This window comes from Chrysoperla carnea, chromosome X (assembly GCF_905475395.1).
Source record: "Chrysoperla carnea chromosome X, inChrCarn1.1, whole genome shotgun sequence".
NCBI lineage: Eukaryota > Metazoa > Arthropoda > Insecta > Neuroptera > Chrysopidae > Chrysoperla > Chrysoperla carnea.
The window spans coordinates 5,940,083-5,960,959 of record NC_058342.1 but is presented as its reverse complement, the minus strand read 5'-3'; the positions used below and the strand labels follow the sequence as shown (position 1 = coordinate 5,960,959).

General features: G+C 31.4%; 1 protein-coding gene across 1 annotated transcript in view; it reads right to left on the bottom strand.

Moving 5' to 3' along the window:
- LOC123302819 (lachesin-like) overlaps positions 1 to 20,877 on the bottom strand; it is a 1,791,741-nt gene that overhangs the window by 118,191 nt on the left and 1,652,673 nt on the right. Inside the window, exon 7 of the mRNA XM_044885910.1 lies at positions 5,777 to 5,914. Within this exon, the coding sequence (XP_044741845.1) occupies positions 5,777 to 5,914 (138 nt within the window). The remainder of the gene's footprint in view (positions 1 to 5,776; positions 5,915 to 20,877) is intronic.

Below are 20,877 nucleotides of genomic sequence, written 5' to 3'. Positions count from 1 at the left end.
TTATTTTTTTAATAAAACTTACAAATGCATGAGGTTTATTTCAATGGGCCACATTGCTAAGTACTGCATGATAAATACATATCCAAAAAAGGTGGGATAAAAATAAATCCATCTGCCATAGCTCGAACTGTTTCACCGAAGCAAAAATTAAACAGTTTCTGCATTATAGTTCAGGGCATTGAAAAAACTATTTTAAGTATAGATAACGTTATGGTTACTCTAAACTCGGTGGTTCATGTATTTCTCTTAAGAGTTTATTTGGTAGCAGCCAAATTTTATTTCCAGTGGCTTAAAACATTGGACTCAATTCAGTATTTTACGAAATTTAGAAATTATTGAATAATGAATATTATTGATATTGACATATTTGATGAATAGATGAAGATAAAAAACTTACAATGTGCTGATGAATGGTTTTAAGCTGATATTAAGCTAACACAGGAAAACACAAATGGAAAAGGAAAGTGGGGATTGTGGTTTTAGCTTTAGTGCATATTTTTTCTTGAGTTGAAATTTGATAGCTTGAAATTTGTTCGAATACTTTGTAAAATATTAAAATTGTTAGTTACACAAAAACGCGGGAATAAAAACACAACTTGCTAATTTATTGAACGATGAGAAATACAAAAATGAAAATGTTGAACGATTTTTAGTTCATTAATTAATGGTTAGAAGAAACCAACTGAACTGTTTCATTCTAACATTACAATTAATTTTAATTTATTATTTTTAATTTAATAAAAAAAGACATGCAGCCTGGCCGGCGGGAAGCGGACCATGTGACAGGCTAGTAGATGGGGGCAGCATATGCCTAACTTCTACAATATAAAGAAGACAAAAATTCATCCGTTTGTCTTTGGCGTGAACAGGACCTTAGTTTTTTAAATTTCGGAAAAGTGAATCTGCTATATTGACTGATGAATTTTAGTCTATACTTAAATCAGCTTAACGAGACTACCCTTGAAAAAAACAAAGTACGTTTTCAAAACACACAATTTAATTTATCTGGTTTGAGTTCCCAAGGTTGGCCTCGTTTAGTTAATTTCCGTAAAAATTATATTTATTTAATTTGACAAAAGAAAATTTTGGTAATAATCAAAATATTAATCTGGCGGCACAACCAATTAGGACAACAAAACTTGACTCACGTGAAGGAGTTGTCGAAAAATCATGATATTCCTTATAGGAATGAAGAATATATGAAAAAACTTATATGAAAAGGAACGTTATTACGTTTGAATTTATGAAAAAATTTAGATATTCTAAGAAAAAATTAAACAAAAAATTGAATTAAAAAAAGAAATTATTCACGAATTGGAAGGAAATCAAGAAATTGTTGATGAACTAACAGAAGAACTATCGAAAAGAATTAATGGTTAAAGAAAAAGGAATTCGATTTTTTTAAAAACAGATTGAAAACAGGAAAAGCATTGATGAAGAATTAAATAGTAAAATTCAAGAATGTATCGAAAATTAAAATATTAAAGTTTCTAATTGAAAAATGTTGAAATCAACGCTGAATTAAATTAAATAATAAACTTCAGGAGTATGTTGCATTAATAAAATTAAAAGATATCGAACTCAGTAATATGCAAATCGAATAAGAGTCGAAACACATTGAATTTAATGATGTTAGAATTGAAAAAGGTTGGAATTAAAAGTTTCAAAAATGATCTAGAAATATGAAAAACTTGGTTTTAACGGCCTTGGAGTAGAAGAAGTTTTCACGAATTACATTTATTGCACTGAGCCTAGGTTCAGTGTCTCAAAGTGTCGTATTCTTAAAGTTGGATACTTTATTTCTAGCAAGTTTTATAAACAAAACAACTTTTACAGTTTGATGAAGAAGTTTGCCCATAATTAACGCAATTAGCTGGCTCCTCCTTAGCTGTTTTTGGACAGGCTTTAGTCGAGTGTTTGTATAAACATTAAGCACATCTAAATGTACTTCTACAGTTATTTGAAGTGTGGTCAAATTTCAGACATTGCTTGAATTGAGAAACTTCTCGTTTAAAGTTTGGCGGCTCGAATTTTAAGATTTTATTTCCTAACTTGATAATCGAGTATATAGATTATTTGTCAGGATTATATGTTAGGTCAATGAAATACATTGGTAAGGGTTCTTTGTTGCATGTGGTTTATGAAACTTTTTCGATATCGTAGCCAATTTCCGTCATATTTGATATTCTTTACTGAGCTCGAGCTGGGAACACTTGTCAGAACTACCCGGTATAATCGTTCTTGTTTCAAATGATGATTGTTGTAGTTAACTCTTCTCATTTGAAATGTTTCTAACATGCCTTTGTAAGTATTTACGGGGATAGTTTTAATTTGATTGATAAGAACCTAAATCATGTATTTATTGTCGAAACCGTTGGAATTAAAATCGAGTTGTAAACCCTTAAAGTCTACAACATTGATAACAAAAATTAGTTGAATTTTAGGCTTTTGAGGTTCTTCGTTTAAGTTATCTTTTAAAGACTCCGATAACCGTGAATCTAATCGATATCTTGTTTTAAAATTTGAATAATGAGCATCTTATTTCTGCCGAACTCATCGATCATTTACGTCGGGGATACGCTTTGATTTTCTAGAAACAGTTACGAAGTGAAAGTTCTGTCATGATGTTGGTTGAGATGAAGTGTTGATGAGGATTACGATACTAACCAAAGTGCTCATTGATTGAGGACTGCGAACGATCAGCTCGGTCTTCTTGATAGCTGTGCATATTCACAAAGGTAGCTTTCTGTTTTGTCCTTAAGGGTTGCTGCATAAAACATTGATTTAAAAATTTCGCTGTATTTTTTATGGCTTCTGGAAAATCATCAGGTAGTGATGTTGATGTCTTTCGAGAATATATTTTCAATGGCGTTAAATTTAAATTTAAGTTTATTTGTCTCACGGGTATATTGTTTTTATTTTTTTGATAACATTGTCAATTTATTTTTTTTTAAAGTTACAATAAACATAAATCTTTATTGTTAACTATTTAGCAATTATTTTTAACAATTGATACTTTGCCCGACGATGATGGAATTTTTTCCTAAATAAATGTAAACTACAAGTAAATTAGACTAGCTGTTTGTAAAAATTAATCCGAATAATAGGTTCATAAATAAATATTAGTTTTCAAGTAAGCGTAGTCATTACTGTGAGCAATAGTGGTTTGTGAAATTTTTGTCCCTATTTTCGATATTTTTTCTTTTATCTTTCCCCAAATACAATGGCTTCCCTAACTTTATTCTTATATTAATGGTATTACTACTAACATCGCTCAAAATTTCAATACGATTTTAAAAATACTTCATCTCGAAATGCAAGAACATTGACATGATTAAATATTTTTTTCTCTGGCACAACTTCAAAAGCTTCCATTTTTTAATACACTCCCAATTTTCTTTTGTTATTACTCCTATTTATATTTTAGTCCTTAACGATTACGTGACGTAGGAACTTTTTGTTAAAATGTGTAAAATTGAAATGCTGAAATGTATAAATTAAGCATGTTTGTTCAAATATAAGGTTTACTCAAAGACAACGAAAAACGCATTACGTTCGAAATTATGGTTTTAACTTCACATAGTGTATAATGAGAATTCGTCCACATACTCCGGTAGAAATAATACGTGAGTGAACCCGTGTACATGCTGAGTCTCTCTAATCAAATGATAAATTTTTATGTTTTTTGGCATGCTGAACCCAATAGAATAAGTACCGATATCTAAGTATGATTGATATAATTTGTGCATTACTGGCTGTTCGACCACATTTCAATAACATAAAAATTCGCTATTTAATTTTAAGGGCCCAACGGAAGTATTCACATGAAAATTCCTACAGCTGATATTACTGAATTAATAATGGATTTGGTAGTAGAAATCTGGATTCGGGAGTACGGAATAGAAGAAAACGTTGCTTATTCGAAAAAAGAAATTTCGTGATTCAATTTATTTGTGTTTTTGGAAACGGAGTACAAGTGCGTTCATAATGTCATTTAACTAACTCTTCCTATAACGAAAGAGGTGGTCAAAAAGTTTTAGGAGCCATGGAAGTTTTAAAATAGAATTCACTAATATAGGAAGTGGTTGTATGATCAATATAAATTTTTTTTTCAATCTTTTATTAACGCAACACGTCAAATATTTGCACATAAAAATAAATTGTAAAACAAAGTTTGACTTTGAGTACTCGAAGAACGAGGCTATACTCCTCGATTTTGATCCAAGTTTACTGAAGTTGACATTTTGGAACCGGCCTACAACGTTTTGTATTTTTGGATAAATATATAAAAAGATTAAATTTCCTGCACATAAAAATATCTTATCTTTATAATATACCTGCTAAACTATTTGACAAACAATATTTTTTGAGAAGGTGTAGCTCGAGTTTTGGTGGATGTTTTAGTTATAGCAAAACTAAATAATTTGCATACTTTGTATCATGAGCCGTCAATATCGACTCTCTCTGCTTTAATACAGATGAATAGTTTTTAATACATAAATTATATTGTATGATAAATTCATTCCCCAAGGGAGTTTTGAAACTCTCTGATTCAAGCAAATATTATTATTAGTTCCGTTGACCATATAACATAAGTAACAAAGGTAGATTAGACACCTTTTTTTCGTTAATATTAAACAATACTTGCTAGCCTGTAAATTTGTTACCCTTAATTCATTTGGATTGCACGAGGGCTCATTATGATGGTATAAGAGTGAACTTGACAAAGATAAAGCTAAAAGAACTTTGAATATACTATTTAACCATATGTGATATCAAGTTAACTGGAAGTTATCGACAACGTCTGTCTAATAAAAACAAACATTCTTTAAAAATTGTTTCTGCTTCAATTTGACGTGTCTTTTATAGCATTCCGATCTTCTATTCTATAGATATGATTATTTTCTAAGTAGTGATTAAATTTGCCCTAAAATCAATTAATCTTCTAAAATATGCAAAATACGAAAATAAATTAATCCGAAAGAATTGATGGCCGCGTGAAGATCGTCAAATTCTCTAGAAATATGATTGTTCCAGTAAGTATCGTTTCTGCACAGGAATCGAGTTAAGTGGAATTGAAAGTTTGTATAAATTTATACGTGTATACTTTTACTAAATAAAGAATCCGGCAATGTTAAAACATATAAACCCGGAAAAAACCGTCATTGGGCAAGAATAATTTTTGCAAGGAAAATTTTCGATGTACAATAGTTTTCTTTAAACATACGCGACATACGCATTGCGTCATAACACTGAACTTATTAATGAATAATAATGAGAGAATAATTCATTTAAATTCAGTTTTTACCTTTAAAATGAACCATAGCCAAAGTTATAGACATGGAAATGTTATGTATGTTTCACGAAAAGACCCAAAGTATTGAAGTATTGACGATTGTTTACGCCGAAAAATGAGAAGAATATGATAAAAATTTTTTACCAAATAATGTGAGTACAGAAAATCAGATTTAAGATGTTTGTTCGTTTATTAATTAAAGAAATTTTTTTCGAGATTTACTGTGGTGTGTGGCTTACAAACTTTATGTGCATAAAAAATTTTTATAGCTTATTTTAATGCAATCACCAGTCCGGGCTGTTAAGTATAGGTAATTATATAGGTTACAATTTTTTCAAATTAAATTTTGCTTTATTACAAAAAATTACATTTAGGTATAACCTATATATATTTCAAAATTTAGATAAACTAGATTAAAATAAAGTATGTTTTGTCGTAAACTATAAGTACAAATTAAACAAAACGTGCTAACGCACTTACCAGATATGATCATATCACCGCGATCTGTTGTCCAATAATTTATAGACGTGGGAAATGCTTCAGTATGGCATTCCAGTGATACATCTTGTCCAATATAGGCACCTTCTAGTTGATTTGGGATGGATAACATTGGTGGAACTATAAATATAACAAAATAAAAATTATAGTTAGGCTGGGTATAGTGTTCACTTTTGATTGAATATTATTTTGAAAATACAGATTTATGCACTGTATCGAAGCTCAGCGAGGGGGATGGATACTTTGTGTAATAAATCTCTTTTATAAGTTTTGCGCACTTCTACAGCCAAAACCTCCTTTTTTATTTCGAAATATGATGTCATTATCTAAGATTATAACTTTGAATAATATCCACTGCGAAATATTGTTTCGATTAATTTTGTCTTAAAAATAATTACACTATCTTTTTTTTTTTATGTTATGCATAATTTAGTAGTTTATAATCATATTGTACTAACAAACTTTTCTTTTTGTTAACCTATTTATAGCTAATGATTATATTTAAAAAAAAGGCATTTGGACCAAATGCTCCACAAAGAAAACGTTGGAGGGAGACAAAACCGAATTTTTGAAGTTCAGTTTAGGCCCTTTTCCTTAAAAATCTTCCCAGAACATGAGGGAAAAAAACAATTTCAAGCATTTTTTACGTAGATTACGAATCCGTCTGCGGAGATACCGAAACTTACAGTTTTTCTTTGATTCAGAAAAATATGCTCAATTTTCTTGGTTAGTATTTTCAAGCCTAAAAATGAATAAACCTGCAGACCCGTCCTGACTCGACTCCATTAAATGCATGGCCAACCTGTTGATCACCAGGTGAATTCAATGACAGGGTGAACTGAAGGACCAAAAACCCGCAGACCTGTATTAACTCGACCCCATTAAAGGCATGGCCAACCCGTAGATCACAGAGTGAACTCAATCGCAGGATGAACGAAAGGGCCAAAAAACTGCAGACCCATAGTAACTCTATCCGTAGATCACAGGGCGAACGCAAAGGCCAAAAATTTAGTTATATGCTATATAATGTATAATATGTTGTATGCTATATGATGTTAAAAAAAATAAGTAAAAATATTTATCGATTTTAATTCTATTTTGTACAAGCTTGTGTTGTCGTTCTATACTCAGTTTATGCGTCTTTTTTATTTCTTGGAGTTAATTTTACTTTCTTGGAGTTAAATGACTAAATCTGGCGTGAATATCACCTATTTACAAAAAATAATATCTGGCGTTAATTAACATATTTTTATTTGTACTTATATATACCCCATTTTATATATATGCATGTGAAGAGTCTTGTGATGGCCAAATCATATTTTGAATGACTGGAGATGTCATGAAGATTAGTAGTCGAGTGCTTGTATGATTTTTATAAATATTATTAGTTTTTTTGCATGAAAAAGTGTTTGAATATAGCTGTTTTGTTTTTTTTTACTTTTTTTTTATTAATATAAGTATTTATACAGTTTTTCTTTTATGGAAATAACTTTGATTAGAAATACACCTTGAGGTTGCTGTGTGCAAGAAAAACATGTACAATAAAATAACAATTAGAGTGTAAAATTAAAGCATAAACTTTCTTTTTAAGTTTAGTGGGAAGAAGCCTAGATAACATGAATAAATATAATAGTCTTTAGAAAACGTCATTGACATTTTGATTTTTATCTTTGTTCTTTTTTAGTTGTATATAATAAAGCAGTCATTTCAATTTATTTTTGATCTGTATAATATCAGCATTTTTATATATATCGTGAATAAGAAGGTGAACAGGTTGGACTTCGAAAATAATATCAACGCTCGATCCCAGCGTATTAAGGCTTAATAAGGTCGAGCCCAGCGTCTATCTATTTTATTTTTTAATTCTTATACGCATTTTATTTTTTTTTTTGACTTGTTTTTGTGCATAAGTTTGGGAATAAAACGGAATTAAGTGATAAAATTGATGAAATAATGATAATATTATAAAAACTTTTGTTATGAATGTCAGAAAAGAAATAAAAGAACTAAAAAAGAAAATCGTATTATCTTAGAAAGGAATATAAAAATTGAAGCAACTGCAAAAATAGAAGACAAAGTGATTGAGCTGTGCGAAAATCAACTGAATTTGAAAATCAAGACAGACAAAATAGATATATTCAGATTTAGGAATATTTTGAATATAGAAGCAAACTGAAAGGTACATTAATTTTTCTGATGGCCGTTAAGAGTGATAATTCAACGCAGCAAGATAATGGGTGTAGCGAAGAAATATAAAAAAAGAGCTGGATCAGGGAACCAGACATCAGAGGAGTACAAAGAGGAGCAAAGATGCTAGTGGCAGCCAGGGAATGGCACATTGATTTGAAAAATATATACACGATAAAAAAAGAGAAAAGGAAAGTAAAGGATATCAGCAGGTCAAAAAACTCTAATAATGTTTTAGAACATTGAGGAAATTTTTAAAATTAGAAATAGTGATGCAGTAAAATACTTAAGTGACTACGATATTATATTTTTGATTGTAATATATAGACTCAGGCACACATATTACTTTAAAGGGATATGAATGCAAGCAAAACGATGCAAAACAATTTTAAAAAAAAGGAAGAAATCTAGAGGAAAAGTAGTATATTATAAATCAAACTTGGTCAAAGCAATCAATAAAATTTATGATGAGAACGATCAAGCATTATAGATAAAGTATGATACAGAAGAAAAAAACATATATTTCCCGTATTGTATAACCAATAATAATATATACATGCAAAATGGAAAGTTGTTGGGGATTTTAACGCGAGGCTAGGTATAAGCCTGGTAGAAATGAATCCGAGGAGAATGAATAAGGGTACGAGAAGCCGACCCGACTAGTAATCCAACTAGAATGTAATGCATTTTGGAAGGGCCTTAGCCCTTCGAAATCGCATTCGAAACTCGAACCGTTTCTTTAAAATTACCCTGGATGCTATGTCCGACCAGGATTTCTGGTAGAATTAATTTCAGGCGCCTGACTAAGTTTCGCACTATTTGCCCGATTTGATATCGGTGTCCAAAAATTGACCCGTCTATTTATCTGACCATAACGAAATGCGTTTCGGGAGAATCTCAATTTAAATGCCCGATCGGAAAAATTTCCGGAGAAAACTTGGAAGACCCGCACTGGTGATTGTTCGGCTGCATGATGAGGAAATGACCTCAAGGCCGACCAGATTTTTTAAAATTACTAAGGTTGTTAGCCCGACCAGAATGTGTTTTAAGCGGGTCTGCTTAGCTGCATGCAAAATCTTTAGTAATTACTAAAACGGAATTAATTACTACCTTAAATAAGGTGTGAGATTCATTCGCTCTGAAGAGAAACTACAATACTTTGTATAGAAGGAATGCATTACTTTATAAACATGAATCTACAACACGTTCTTTGCCAGAGGAACATAATAGGCGCTAATTTGTATGTATACACGGTCAGATGCACATTTATTATTTTACTACAGAGAACAGATTTATATAATACGCAATTTACAGTAAAATTACATTAATGTTAACATAAAAACACATTAAATGTTTATTAATTAGCCAATGTGAACATTGGGTGTCACTCAAGCTAACATTAGGACATAAGTCATATGTCATAATTGTCGTTTATTTCAAACCTTGTCTAGACATTGATTTTATTATTGACTCTCTCAACGATCACATTCTCTCGATTTATAATAACTTCAATAAAATTCCTGTACTTCTGATAGGCGATATGAACTGCAGAGTCAGTTTACTGGGTCAAACCAATAAAGAAATTTTTGAGCTAACCAATCTAAATGAAGTAAGGAGTTCCTTAGATAAGGTTGCCGATAGAAAAGGAAAGCTGCTAACTGCCTTTCTAGAGGATGTTGGTTTTAATATTATAAACGGCAGGTCAAAATCCGATGATAGGGGACAGTTTACATTCCACAACTCCAATGGACACAGTTTGTTGGATCTTACATGGGCAAATGATTTGGCATTATTGAAAATATTTGATTTTAAAGTAAGCGATTTTATATTAAAGTCAGATCACTTACCTTGTATAGTAACGTTAAATAATACTGATAAGAAACAATCGCACAGAGTAGTAAATCGTGTCCCTCAAACTTATACTTTCAAGAACCTAAAGTGGAATGATGATCATGCTGAATCATATATTGACAGATTAAATGAGTCTGAATGTGCACTTGATAAATATTCAGCCAGTGATATTTACAACGCGATAGTTCAAAATATTACAAGTGCAGCTGAAAACTGCGACATGGTTCAAGAGAGAACAATCTACATCACCAATACTTGCACTATTAAAATAATAAACCTTGGTTTGATGAAGAGTGCAAAGTCCATAAAGCAAAGGTTAAAAATGCGTTCAGGCAGGCAAAGCTTTCTCATTTTGATATGACAACATCTGATGGGTATTTGGCTGTCAAAAAGAACTATAAAAAGCTAGTCAAAAAGAAAAAAGACTCATACTTTGACTTAATCACAGGTTAGGAAATGTAAAGGACGGACGACAGTTTTGGAAAGCGGTAAATGATCTAAAAAGAAAATATAAGCTTAAATCTGATAACATATCTCTCGAAACGTGGCAAACTTACTTCAAAACACTATTTCCGCCCAAAATTCCCACAGACTATATTTTCTTGGATGTTCTTCATCCTTCTCTAGACGTGCCATTTCGTAAACATGAATTATTCAAAGCCCTACAGCATATCAAAGTAGGTAAGGCCCCAGGAATAGATTTAATCTCAAAGGAATTTAAAAAAAATTTACCAAGTAAATGGCAAAGTGTTCTATTAAATATGTTTAACGAAGCCTTCAATTCTGAAAAGGCTCCCATACATTGGTCCATTGGTAAACTATGTCTTATATACAAAAAAGGTGATATGAATGACCCTTACAACTATAGAGGTATCACTCTGCTAAACAGTATCACTAAGATTTATACGTATATGCTTAGCGAAAGATTACAGCAATGGGCACAATTGTCTAATTCCATTCCAGAGAACCAGTCAGGATTCAGAAAAGGAAGAGGTTGCCTGGATCACATATTTGTTTTAGTTTATAATAGTTTAATAAATGATCATCTCACAAAAGTTAAAGGGAAATTGTTTGTAGTATTCGTGGACTTAAAAAAGGCTTTTGATACCATAAACCATTCCTGCCTTTGGTATAAATTACATGCGTTGGGTATCAGTAGGAAAGTGAAATCTGTGATTTCCAACCTATATGGTAATGCGAAAATTATTTTTACTGCCAGAAATCATGAATGTTTAAATATCCACATCTCGCAAGGAGTTCTGCAGGGAGATTCGCTAAGTCCACTTCTTTTTAATTTTTTTATGTCGGATCTGCAAGACTACTTCGAACAAAATTTAATAAGGGGAGTTGAATTAGATGAACGTACGTCTGGAGTCATTTGTGTTACGCTGATGATACCACGCTTTTAGCTAACTCTACAAAACAACTGCAAGAAAGCCTTCACGTCTTTAACAATTATTGTGTTGCTAACAAACTTATTATCAACCCTGAAAAAACAAAGGCAATGGTGTTCAGAGGTGGTAGGCTACAGAGTGATACTCAATTGCGCATTGAAAATAACCCTATTGATATAGTGGGAGCATTAAACTATCTAGGAGTTATATTTACTAGCTCGGGCACTTTCACAGAAGCGGAAAACACTGCGATTAAAAAAGGAAACGTAGCTATTGGTAGTGTCAGGGAGCTATTTGTGAAAACCAGATGTAACTCTGAGCTAGCTAGAACTAGGCTTTTTACTACCATTGTCACATCAACAACATTATACGGTGTAGAAGTGTGGGGTCTGAGGAATCTAAGTGAATTAGATAGGGTGCAAAGTTGCTTCTTCAAAAGAATCTATAATTTACCACGTAATACGCCACATTATATGATTCGCAAAGAACATAGTAGAGACCACTTAGGAGCGTATGCTCTTGCTATGGTTTTGAATTGGTGGAGCAAACTTCTTGCCTGTTCTGACACTAGGTTTGTGAAAAAATGTTACTTACACCTACTTCATAACGCAAATAGTGATAGCGTTATTATAAAATATAACTGGGTATCGCAACTAAAACAAATTGTTTTAAGCTTAGGGTTTGAGTCAATCTGGGCTAGTCAAAGTCTACATGAACTAAAAGAAAACCAACAAGCCATGGTCCAGAAATACATAAAAAATATAAAAGAACAGGATGATTCAAGAATTCATGAGTCTTCTTATTCTTCCCTATACAAATATCTTCTGTCAAAATCATGCGACTATCTAACTTCGCCTATTAACATAGAACACATGAGGTTAATTGTCCAACTGCGCTTAATGGGAAATTTACACATCAGGCTCCTATTAAGAGGAATAATTTACAAATGGAACAGCCAAGAGGAATGTAAGATCTGTAATACCAGAGAAAATGAGACACCAGAACATTTTATCCTGAAGTGTCCAATTTTAGCACATTTAGGATGCGCATATTTGGGAGAGATAGTCAACAAACAATCATTGAACCCACTAGCCGAATTGCTTTCCCACTCTGGACCTAAGGGAAATCAACAAACTATTCTTTTTTTGTATAAATGCCTTAAAGCTTCGAGCTTTTTCTCTAGAAGAATAAGAAACTAACATCTGTGTTATTTCAATTAACTTTGTGTTTAATCAGGGTACACAGTGCTGTGATTGTAATAGTATCTTCTATTATTATTATTACTATTATTATTATTACTGTTATTGTTATTATTGTTATTATTGCTATTATTGTTATTTTTGCTATTATTACTGTTATTTTTGCTGTTATTATTATTATTATGTTTTTTTTTTCGGATGATATTCCTTGAATTTAATTTTATACTTGTTATGTTTTATTTTCTTATCAATTTCATAATTCAATTCAATCAAATTTTATATTTATTTTTCTATTTATTTTTTAGGATTAATATATGATTGTGTTTCTCTTTTTTTCTTTTTGCTGGTTTTTATAATGAAACAATAACAGATCTTTTTTGTATAAAAAATGTCATCTCCTGTAATAATCTAATGGATTTAAATACAGTAATTTATTATTATTATTATTATTATTATTACATTAATGTTAACTAAAACGCTAAGAGTATTCCTGAGTAAAATTCTAAGGGTAAACTGATGTTTACGGGATATTTCGCCCGGTTAGTTGTCTGGTTGGGTTAATAGTCATCAGACTAGCTCGTTTGGAGGATGCGGGTGCCTGCTCGGGTACACGTATATTTTACCGATCACTATATTTTACCAGCTCAGTGGCCTGGTATGGTTAGAAAATATCGAAACACACTTATAATATAAGCAAGGGTACCTAATTTGGTATATGAAATGGGGTTTTCTTTATTTTACCCAGTAAATCCGCGACCACGTACACAGTGATCGTGATAACTATATTTTAGCGGTGGGTGCCCGGTTAGGTTCAAACACTGGGACTTACGATATTTCACCCGGTTAGTTCCCTGGTTAGGTAAATAGAAATCCGGACAGCACGGTTAGTCGTTGCGGGTGCTTGTTGGAGCTCGCGTAAATTATATACCCTCTATTACTTATATTTCTTTTTAGATACTTAAAACCATTTTATAAAGTAACATGTGCATGTTACGCATTTGTTTAATAATTATTTATTAGCTTTCATAAATTAGAATATTTATTTTAGAAAGTTTATTTTAAATATTGCTATAATCAAATATTTCTCAGAAAACTGTCCTTTAAATATTACGAGAAAGTTGACCTTTAATAATATTAATGTTATACCATCTGGACGGTCATAATTGGCTAAGACGCTTGGCATCGACGTGTAGAGTTACAAAATATTTATTTTTGATAAAAAAAGAAACCACATTGCGGTCATTTTAGTAAACTAAGTGTAATTAAATTTAGTATAACATATTGCAATGCAGGATTCCAATGATGGGGTTCGAAACAAATTTTAAGATACGACCAATGTTCGTACCGATCGAGTTGCTATAGAAGCCGAAAGCACTGATACTAACGCGTCTGGCATGAAATTGATAGACAATATAAGCAGATACATGAACCTTAGTGACAAATTTCAGATGGAGAACAAAATTTTATACGAGGACTAATATATATTCTCGACCATATGTGCTAGAAAGTCCAGAAATGTTTCCAGTTGTTCTAATGTTCTCAAAATTAATTCCTCTGTAATAAATTCCGTAAAAACTTATTATTCGGAATGGCAAGGTATTGATTTTGCTAATTTGGAATCTAGGAAAAGTAAAAAAAGTCTAGATGCAAAAAAGTAGATTATGACAGAAAATAATTCCTCAAGGGTCATCTTTAAGAATCGCTTTGAAGTTCTATAAAATTTTTCTATAAAACTGTCAAAAACAAAAATCCAACAAGCGGTAAAATACATCGAGTACAACTTATTTTTGCATGTTATATACTTAGCTTCGCAGAACCTGCAAAGGACTTAACATCAACTGGACTTAAAAATAAGAATACTTGCAAGAACCAAAATCAAAATAACCCCAGTCGATATTCCAACTAACAGGGATGTACTAAAATACGATGTAAGGCTAGGAGTGTGAGCTGTTTTACCTACAGGCTGAAGCAATAGAAGCCGTTCTCCGTTGTAAAGAAACGTTAATCGTACTATTATTCACAGGGTATAACAACCGATCTCGCGAATCTTACAAACTGAAGCCAGAGAAGTCCTTCTTCGTTGTTCAGAAACGTTCATCGTATTATGATTCATAGGATATAGCAACCCGTCACGCAGATCTTGGTTAAATTGTAGAAAACGTGGCAAATATTCAACATGCCATAAATCAAAGTCCCTCTACCAATGTTTTTAATTTATTTAAGGCCGAAAGAAAACAAATTTACAAACTGTCAAAACTTGGTAACAAAATCGTCAAGTTTGAGCCACCAAATATAAGAAAAGAAGTAACTCAATTTTAAAAGTGACAAAGATCGGAATCACTAAGAATAATTGTGGACGTATGTATGGTTGTGTAATGTGTAGCGAAAACTCTCCCACCAGTGCGTGTAATAAAAATCGAAGCTCTCAAAGCTGTCCATCAGTACACGAAGGCCATTGGTATCGAATTCGGTTATAATAAATGTGTCGTCATTCATTGACTACGATGCCGACATGATGAAAAACAGCTCTACCGGGTCTTGGTGCCGATGAAAATCACATGCAGATTGTGTCTTCTGTCAAGGAAGCTCTTTGTGGCAGATTTAGGCACTATCTTCGACAAATCGGGCAGAATTGACTGGGATTCATTAGGCCCATGATACTAATGTGCTTACAATACCCATCCTTCTCTACATCTGTAGCAGTTTGCACCCACGTGTTTCTGTACAACGGCAGCACAACATGCACCGTCTAAGTTGAACGTTGATTTTGATCCGTCTAATCTTGATCTTGGTGATAACGTAGTCCTTCTCCCCAAGTTTACGTTACTACGTTAAGCAGTGAAACGAGCTGAAATACGTTTTCTCTTTGAATATCGTCGGAGTCGTGACCAGCAAGGAATGTTTTATCGTCATCTAGACACATGTAGTCTTTCCGTTCAGTTCCTGTAATCTTACTTGCGCTTTCCTCCAATCAGCTGTACTCAAGTCCAAAACAGAAGGCTCACTCATCGTTGCCCAAGATGGTGTGATAGCCACACTAACACACCAATAGTATGTATGTAAGGAAGCAATATCAACTACTATGTGCAAATCTCAGCCGCAAACGCTGATACTACTCATTTCGGCATGCCTTTCTTATGCCTCGAACACCTACATACATGGCCATAACTTTGCCCTCCGAGTATGACACAAGTATAACGTGGACTTCGTCACCTTTTCTCTGCCATGCAGAAGGCTGTTATCATAGGCACCCTTCATACATTTAGATCGCATCAGATTCTCTTCAAGTAACAGCCCTTGAAGTTTCTTTACTTTTTCTATTTTTCTTTTAGTAAGTTCCACATCGCTACGGCGCACCCATGTGTCCATAGCTGTATATTGACTAGACCCTAAAGAGTATACTGTATTCAAGCCTATCTATATTTGTTGTAAGTACTTATTTTTTAATATAGAAGGCAGCGTTGTGACTCAAAAAAAAACATCATTGCTTTATAAAATAAAATAGAAGATACTTCCCCTTCTCCGTTTGGACTTTTCAATGCTAACATCGGATTTCTTTAACTAAATATGGTTAAAAAAAAAAGAAAGGATTTTGCACTTTGATGTGGATTGAATAAAAATGTTTGTTTGTTTAATCATATTAATATGGATCACAAATAGTTTTAAACAAGAATGAGAAATGGTTTTTAAAGTATTATTGAATTCACAACACATGGTCAAAAGGAGGGAAACCGTACCAATCAACAAAATGTAACGAATTGTTATAATCTTTATATAAAAATCGTACACACACTAACCAAGTAAAGTACTTCGAATTTTAATATAATAGTCTTGGTGTAGGATTCAGTATTTTTTTTAAAATTTATAATTAGTCTTAAATTATCACTGGAATTATCGAGCGGCTACTTACGTATTGTCGCCATTTAAAATAATAATTGTTATGTGGTTATACCACATACTTCAAAGTTTGCTTACTTTTCTTAATTGAGTATTTGCATACCGTTCGGGATCTTTCTAAAATTAATAATGTGTTAAATTATCACTGAAATTATCAAACGACAACTTACATAATATTGCCACTTAAAAATAATCATTGTTGTGTGGTTATACCACATGTTTTAAAGTTACCTTAGTTTTCTTTCTGCTGAAAATTTATTATGCGATTAATCAGCAGAATGATTTCATATCATTGTCATTCATAAAGTACTATGGAGAACATTTAATGTATTCTTATTAGGTAGGATAATTTTCATTGTATTATGTAAGATAATTTCATGTTTCGGTAAATTGTTTTATCTTTAGGTCATTTAAAGGTGAATTTGTTTTGTTATCGGTTTCCTTAAAAGAGAAAACCGGTGTATATTCTACTTCTTTATAAAACATTTAATTTAAGAATCACTGACGTCGTTAGATATTTTACTAGTAAGCTTATTTCCAATTTTAGTCTTAGGGCTTACGGTGATATTTTCATCGGAAGCTGCATTTTATGCAGAAAGCAAGCCACTTTACCCAGTGATACTAGGGACCAATATAAGTGATTTCATCCGAGGAAACACAAATTTCAGCCACTGGAATTCAAGATGGCGGACCTTTTCCAAAATGGCGTCTGCATACTTTAAAAAATTTATAGAATCAAAACGATTGCACCGATTTAAGTGATTGAGGTGTCAATCGATTCCTATTAACATCTCTAATCTAACATCTAACATCTCTAAATGCTACCCCAATAATGGATGTTTTTTTTCATTTTCAAGCAATCAATTATTGCATGACGGTAAACTTGATTAACAAAGAAAGAGATTGTATTAACAACTTTATTTATTTACTTTAAATAAGGGCTTTATTACTAAATATCATACACAATCGCTTGAATAATGAAGTTTACATTTTCCCACAAATTTTTAAACTTTTCCGAGTTTTTAAATGTATAATGTTTTAAATAAATAAAAACATTCCGAAATCATAAAACAAAATTCTTTTGAATGAAAATAATAATTAATGATGAAAAAATTATTATCCTGAAAAAATATTAACGAAAGTATGGAAACTGCAAATCAAAACAATAATCTTGGTCGGCGGAACCTCCTCCCACCCCTTGACATCACATTGTGTGTACAACGTAAGAGTATTTGATGTTGGTGAAGGTTTCTAAAAATGCACTTTTTACATTAAAATGAGAGACCTTCACGTTTGGGGAAGGGGGATAGTTAGGGAAGGGGTAGGGGGTAGAACTGAGGCCATAGTTGAATTTAACTGTTGATATTGGCGTGCGATTTATATAATTAACATGATATGATTGAAATAAATAGTTATAGGGACAAAAGTAAGTTTCGAGTAACTTTGTCTATATTTGATCGGCTGTATCTTGGGCACTAATTAGTCTAGAAAATCTTTTTAGATACCAAATTTTAGCAAATTTAATGTTCTACAACTTTGTGAGAGACTATAGATCACAAAATTGGCTTAAGTAACGAGATATAAGCAAAAAACTGTAAAAAGTCCGAAAATTTTGGTGTTTTTGCCCCTCCCTTTCAAGATAGCACAGAATTCTCAAGGTCGAAAAGACATCCTAGAGTACCTCCAAATAGCCTGTAAAAATTTCATTAACTTCGGAGTACTTTCCAGGTAGAAAGTAAATGTCTACTGGAGTATGTACATTGCATCACATTACGTGCAATGAAGGCTTTCTAAATCAGGCGCTTCTTTTGTAGTGCTTATAGTTCAAAAACTACTTGACGGATTGTCAAGCAATTTTTTTTATTTTGTAGCTAATATAATCAGGTTTTATTTAAATAAAAAAATATGTGACCATATTAAAGGATATTTAGTTGTTATTTTCACTAGAATGAAAAAATTTATGGAAAAATTACACATTTTTCTTAATATTCGGCCGCCATCTTTATTTTTTTAAATGGTATGTTTTTCTTTTGATTAGAGATGTTAATAGGAATCGATTGACACCTCAATCACTTAAATCGGTGCAACCGTTTTGATTCTATAAATTTTTTAAAGTATGCAGACGCCATTTTGGAAAAGGTCCGCCATCTTGAATTCCAGTGGATGAAATTTGTGTTTCCTCGGATGAAATCACTTATATTGGTCCCTAGTATCACTGGGTAAAGTGGCTTGCTTTCTGCATAAAATGCAGTTTCTTTTTGCTAAGCCCTATGACTATTTAAGTAGATTTATATTTTTGAAGTCATTGTTTATTGTGAAAACATATTAGGTAATACCATCCAAGTTGAAGGATGTTCATTGTGAATCTGCGTTTTTAAAGATTAAAGAATTTAGCGTACGTGCTGGTCTTTAGCGCCCAAAGTAGGTATAACTAAAATGTTCCCCAAACCAATTATTCCGCGAACGTAACTGCCCATTTGAGGAATTGCAAGCTAAAGATAAAGATTATATATATATATATATATATATATATATATATATATATATATATATATATATATATATATATACATATATATGTATATATGTATATATATATATATATATATATATATATATATATATATATATATATATATATATATATATATATATATATATATGTTTATCTTTAGCTTGCAATTCCTCTAATGGGTAGTTACGTTCGCGGAATAATTGGTTTGGGGAACATTTTAGTTATACCTACTTTGGGTCTGCTAAAGACCAGCACGTACGCTAAATTTAAAAAAAAAATATAACTGCTAGAGAATATATAATTCGAGATATATATATATATATATATATATATATATATATATCTCGAATTATATATTCTCTAGCAGTTATATTTTTTTTAGACTTAAAACCATAATATAATGCAACATGTGCATGTTACGCATTTGTTTATTAGTTAACATAAATTAGAAGAGTTATTTTAGAAAGTTTATTTTAAATATTGCTATACTCAAATAGTTTCTCAGAAAACTGACCTTTAAATATTAAGAGAAATATCTTACAATAATGTTAATGTTAAAACATCTGGACGGTCTAAAGTGATGTACAAAAAATCATATACAAAAAGGATCTTTTTAAAACACATCCCTTAATTACTAAGCAGTATTTTAAAAGCATATATAAAGTAAACTATCTAATGTACAAATAATACTTAGTATCCAAACCTTTTGACGTATGTTCGGGTTCGGATAACTTTGTTTCAATAATACTTATTATTACAATTGTTTGGCATATGTTCGGATTGTTAGATAATTTGTTTCATTAAAATATTTATTTTTAATTGTTGTTACTTAACATTTTGTACAAGTGTAAATTGAATTGTAAATTTAATTAAATAAATAAATTTTTATTCAAATGTCTGGTCTACAAGATATTAATCTCGCAAGACAGGCGGACTCGTGCACATCGCGTGGATTTCGAAAGTCGTAGCTGTCTTGTGAAGATTTATGTCTCTCAACGAAATGGGTAGCTCTGGGGTGTAAACCCTGTATCCTCTCTCCCCCTTAGCAGACATTAGTTCGTTAAAATTTCAAATTTAATAAGAATAATAATAATTACTATTATAGTAATAATAATAATAATAATAATAATACATAATAAATATAGGAGCAGTTATATTTCATAATAATATAATATTTAGACATTCAGTAAAAAACGTCTAGTTTCTAACATATTTCGGACATAATAATAAATTTTGTTAATTTTGTTGATTCGTCAAGTTTGTAAGTAACACCATATGGTAATTTTTCCCATTACTATTAATTGGCTAAGAAAATTTAATAATAAATTTATGTGACCTTCGACATCTGAGAGTCTCTTTACTTCCTGAAATTGTGGATTATATGTTGAAATCAATAATCTTGTTTTGTATTTTTCTAATATGCTTGTCATATTTTCTCTTATTAATGCTGTATTTTGGTCTTACCACATTTTCTTAAATTCTAGTTTTGATAATATATTTTTCAGCTGACTTGTCCAATTGAATTTAATTATAATATCAATTCCATACTAACTTTCTTCTCACACTAATTACATTATCATTCATTCTTTCACTTTTATTACATTTGATTTAAAGAATGCGGTAAAGGTGGTCAGAAGTGATTATACAAACAGATATATCCAAAATGTCCAAAGTTTTGACTACACAAAAACAAATCAAGAATACTTTTCCGGTTTTGGATACATATGTGAACTGAGCTGATGTGTAACTCTTAGAACGGCCATTTACGACTAACTTACCAAAATTTGCGACAACTATTTTCAAAATTTTCTAAACTTTTTTGATTTACATCATAAATCTGACGATCGTAAATCCGAAGTCACGTAATACCTAGATAAATGGGTAATTTTCGTCAATTTTAAGAATTAGCCGACTAAATGCTTCCGAAACCTGTTCAATATTTATCCGGTGTAAAGTACACTGTAATTTAAAATAATTTCAAAATAAAAATGTATAATGTTAACACTAGCCAAAATTTTTTTTCTTCTATAACAAAAACTT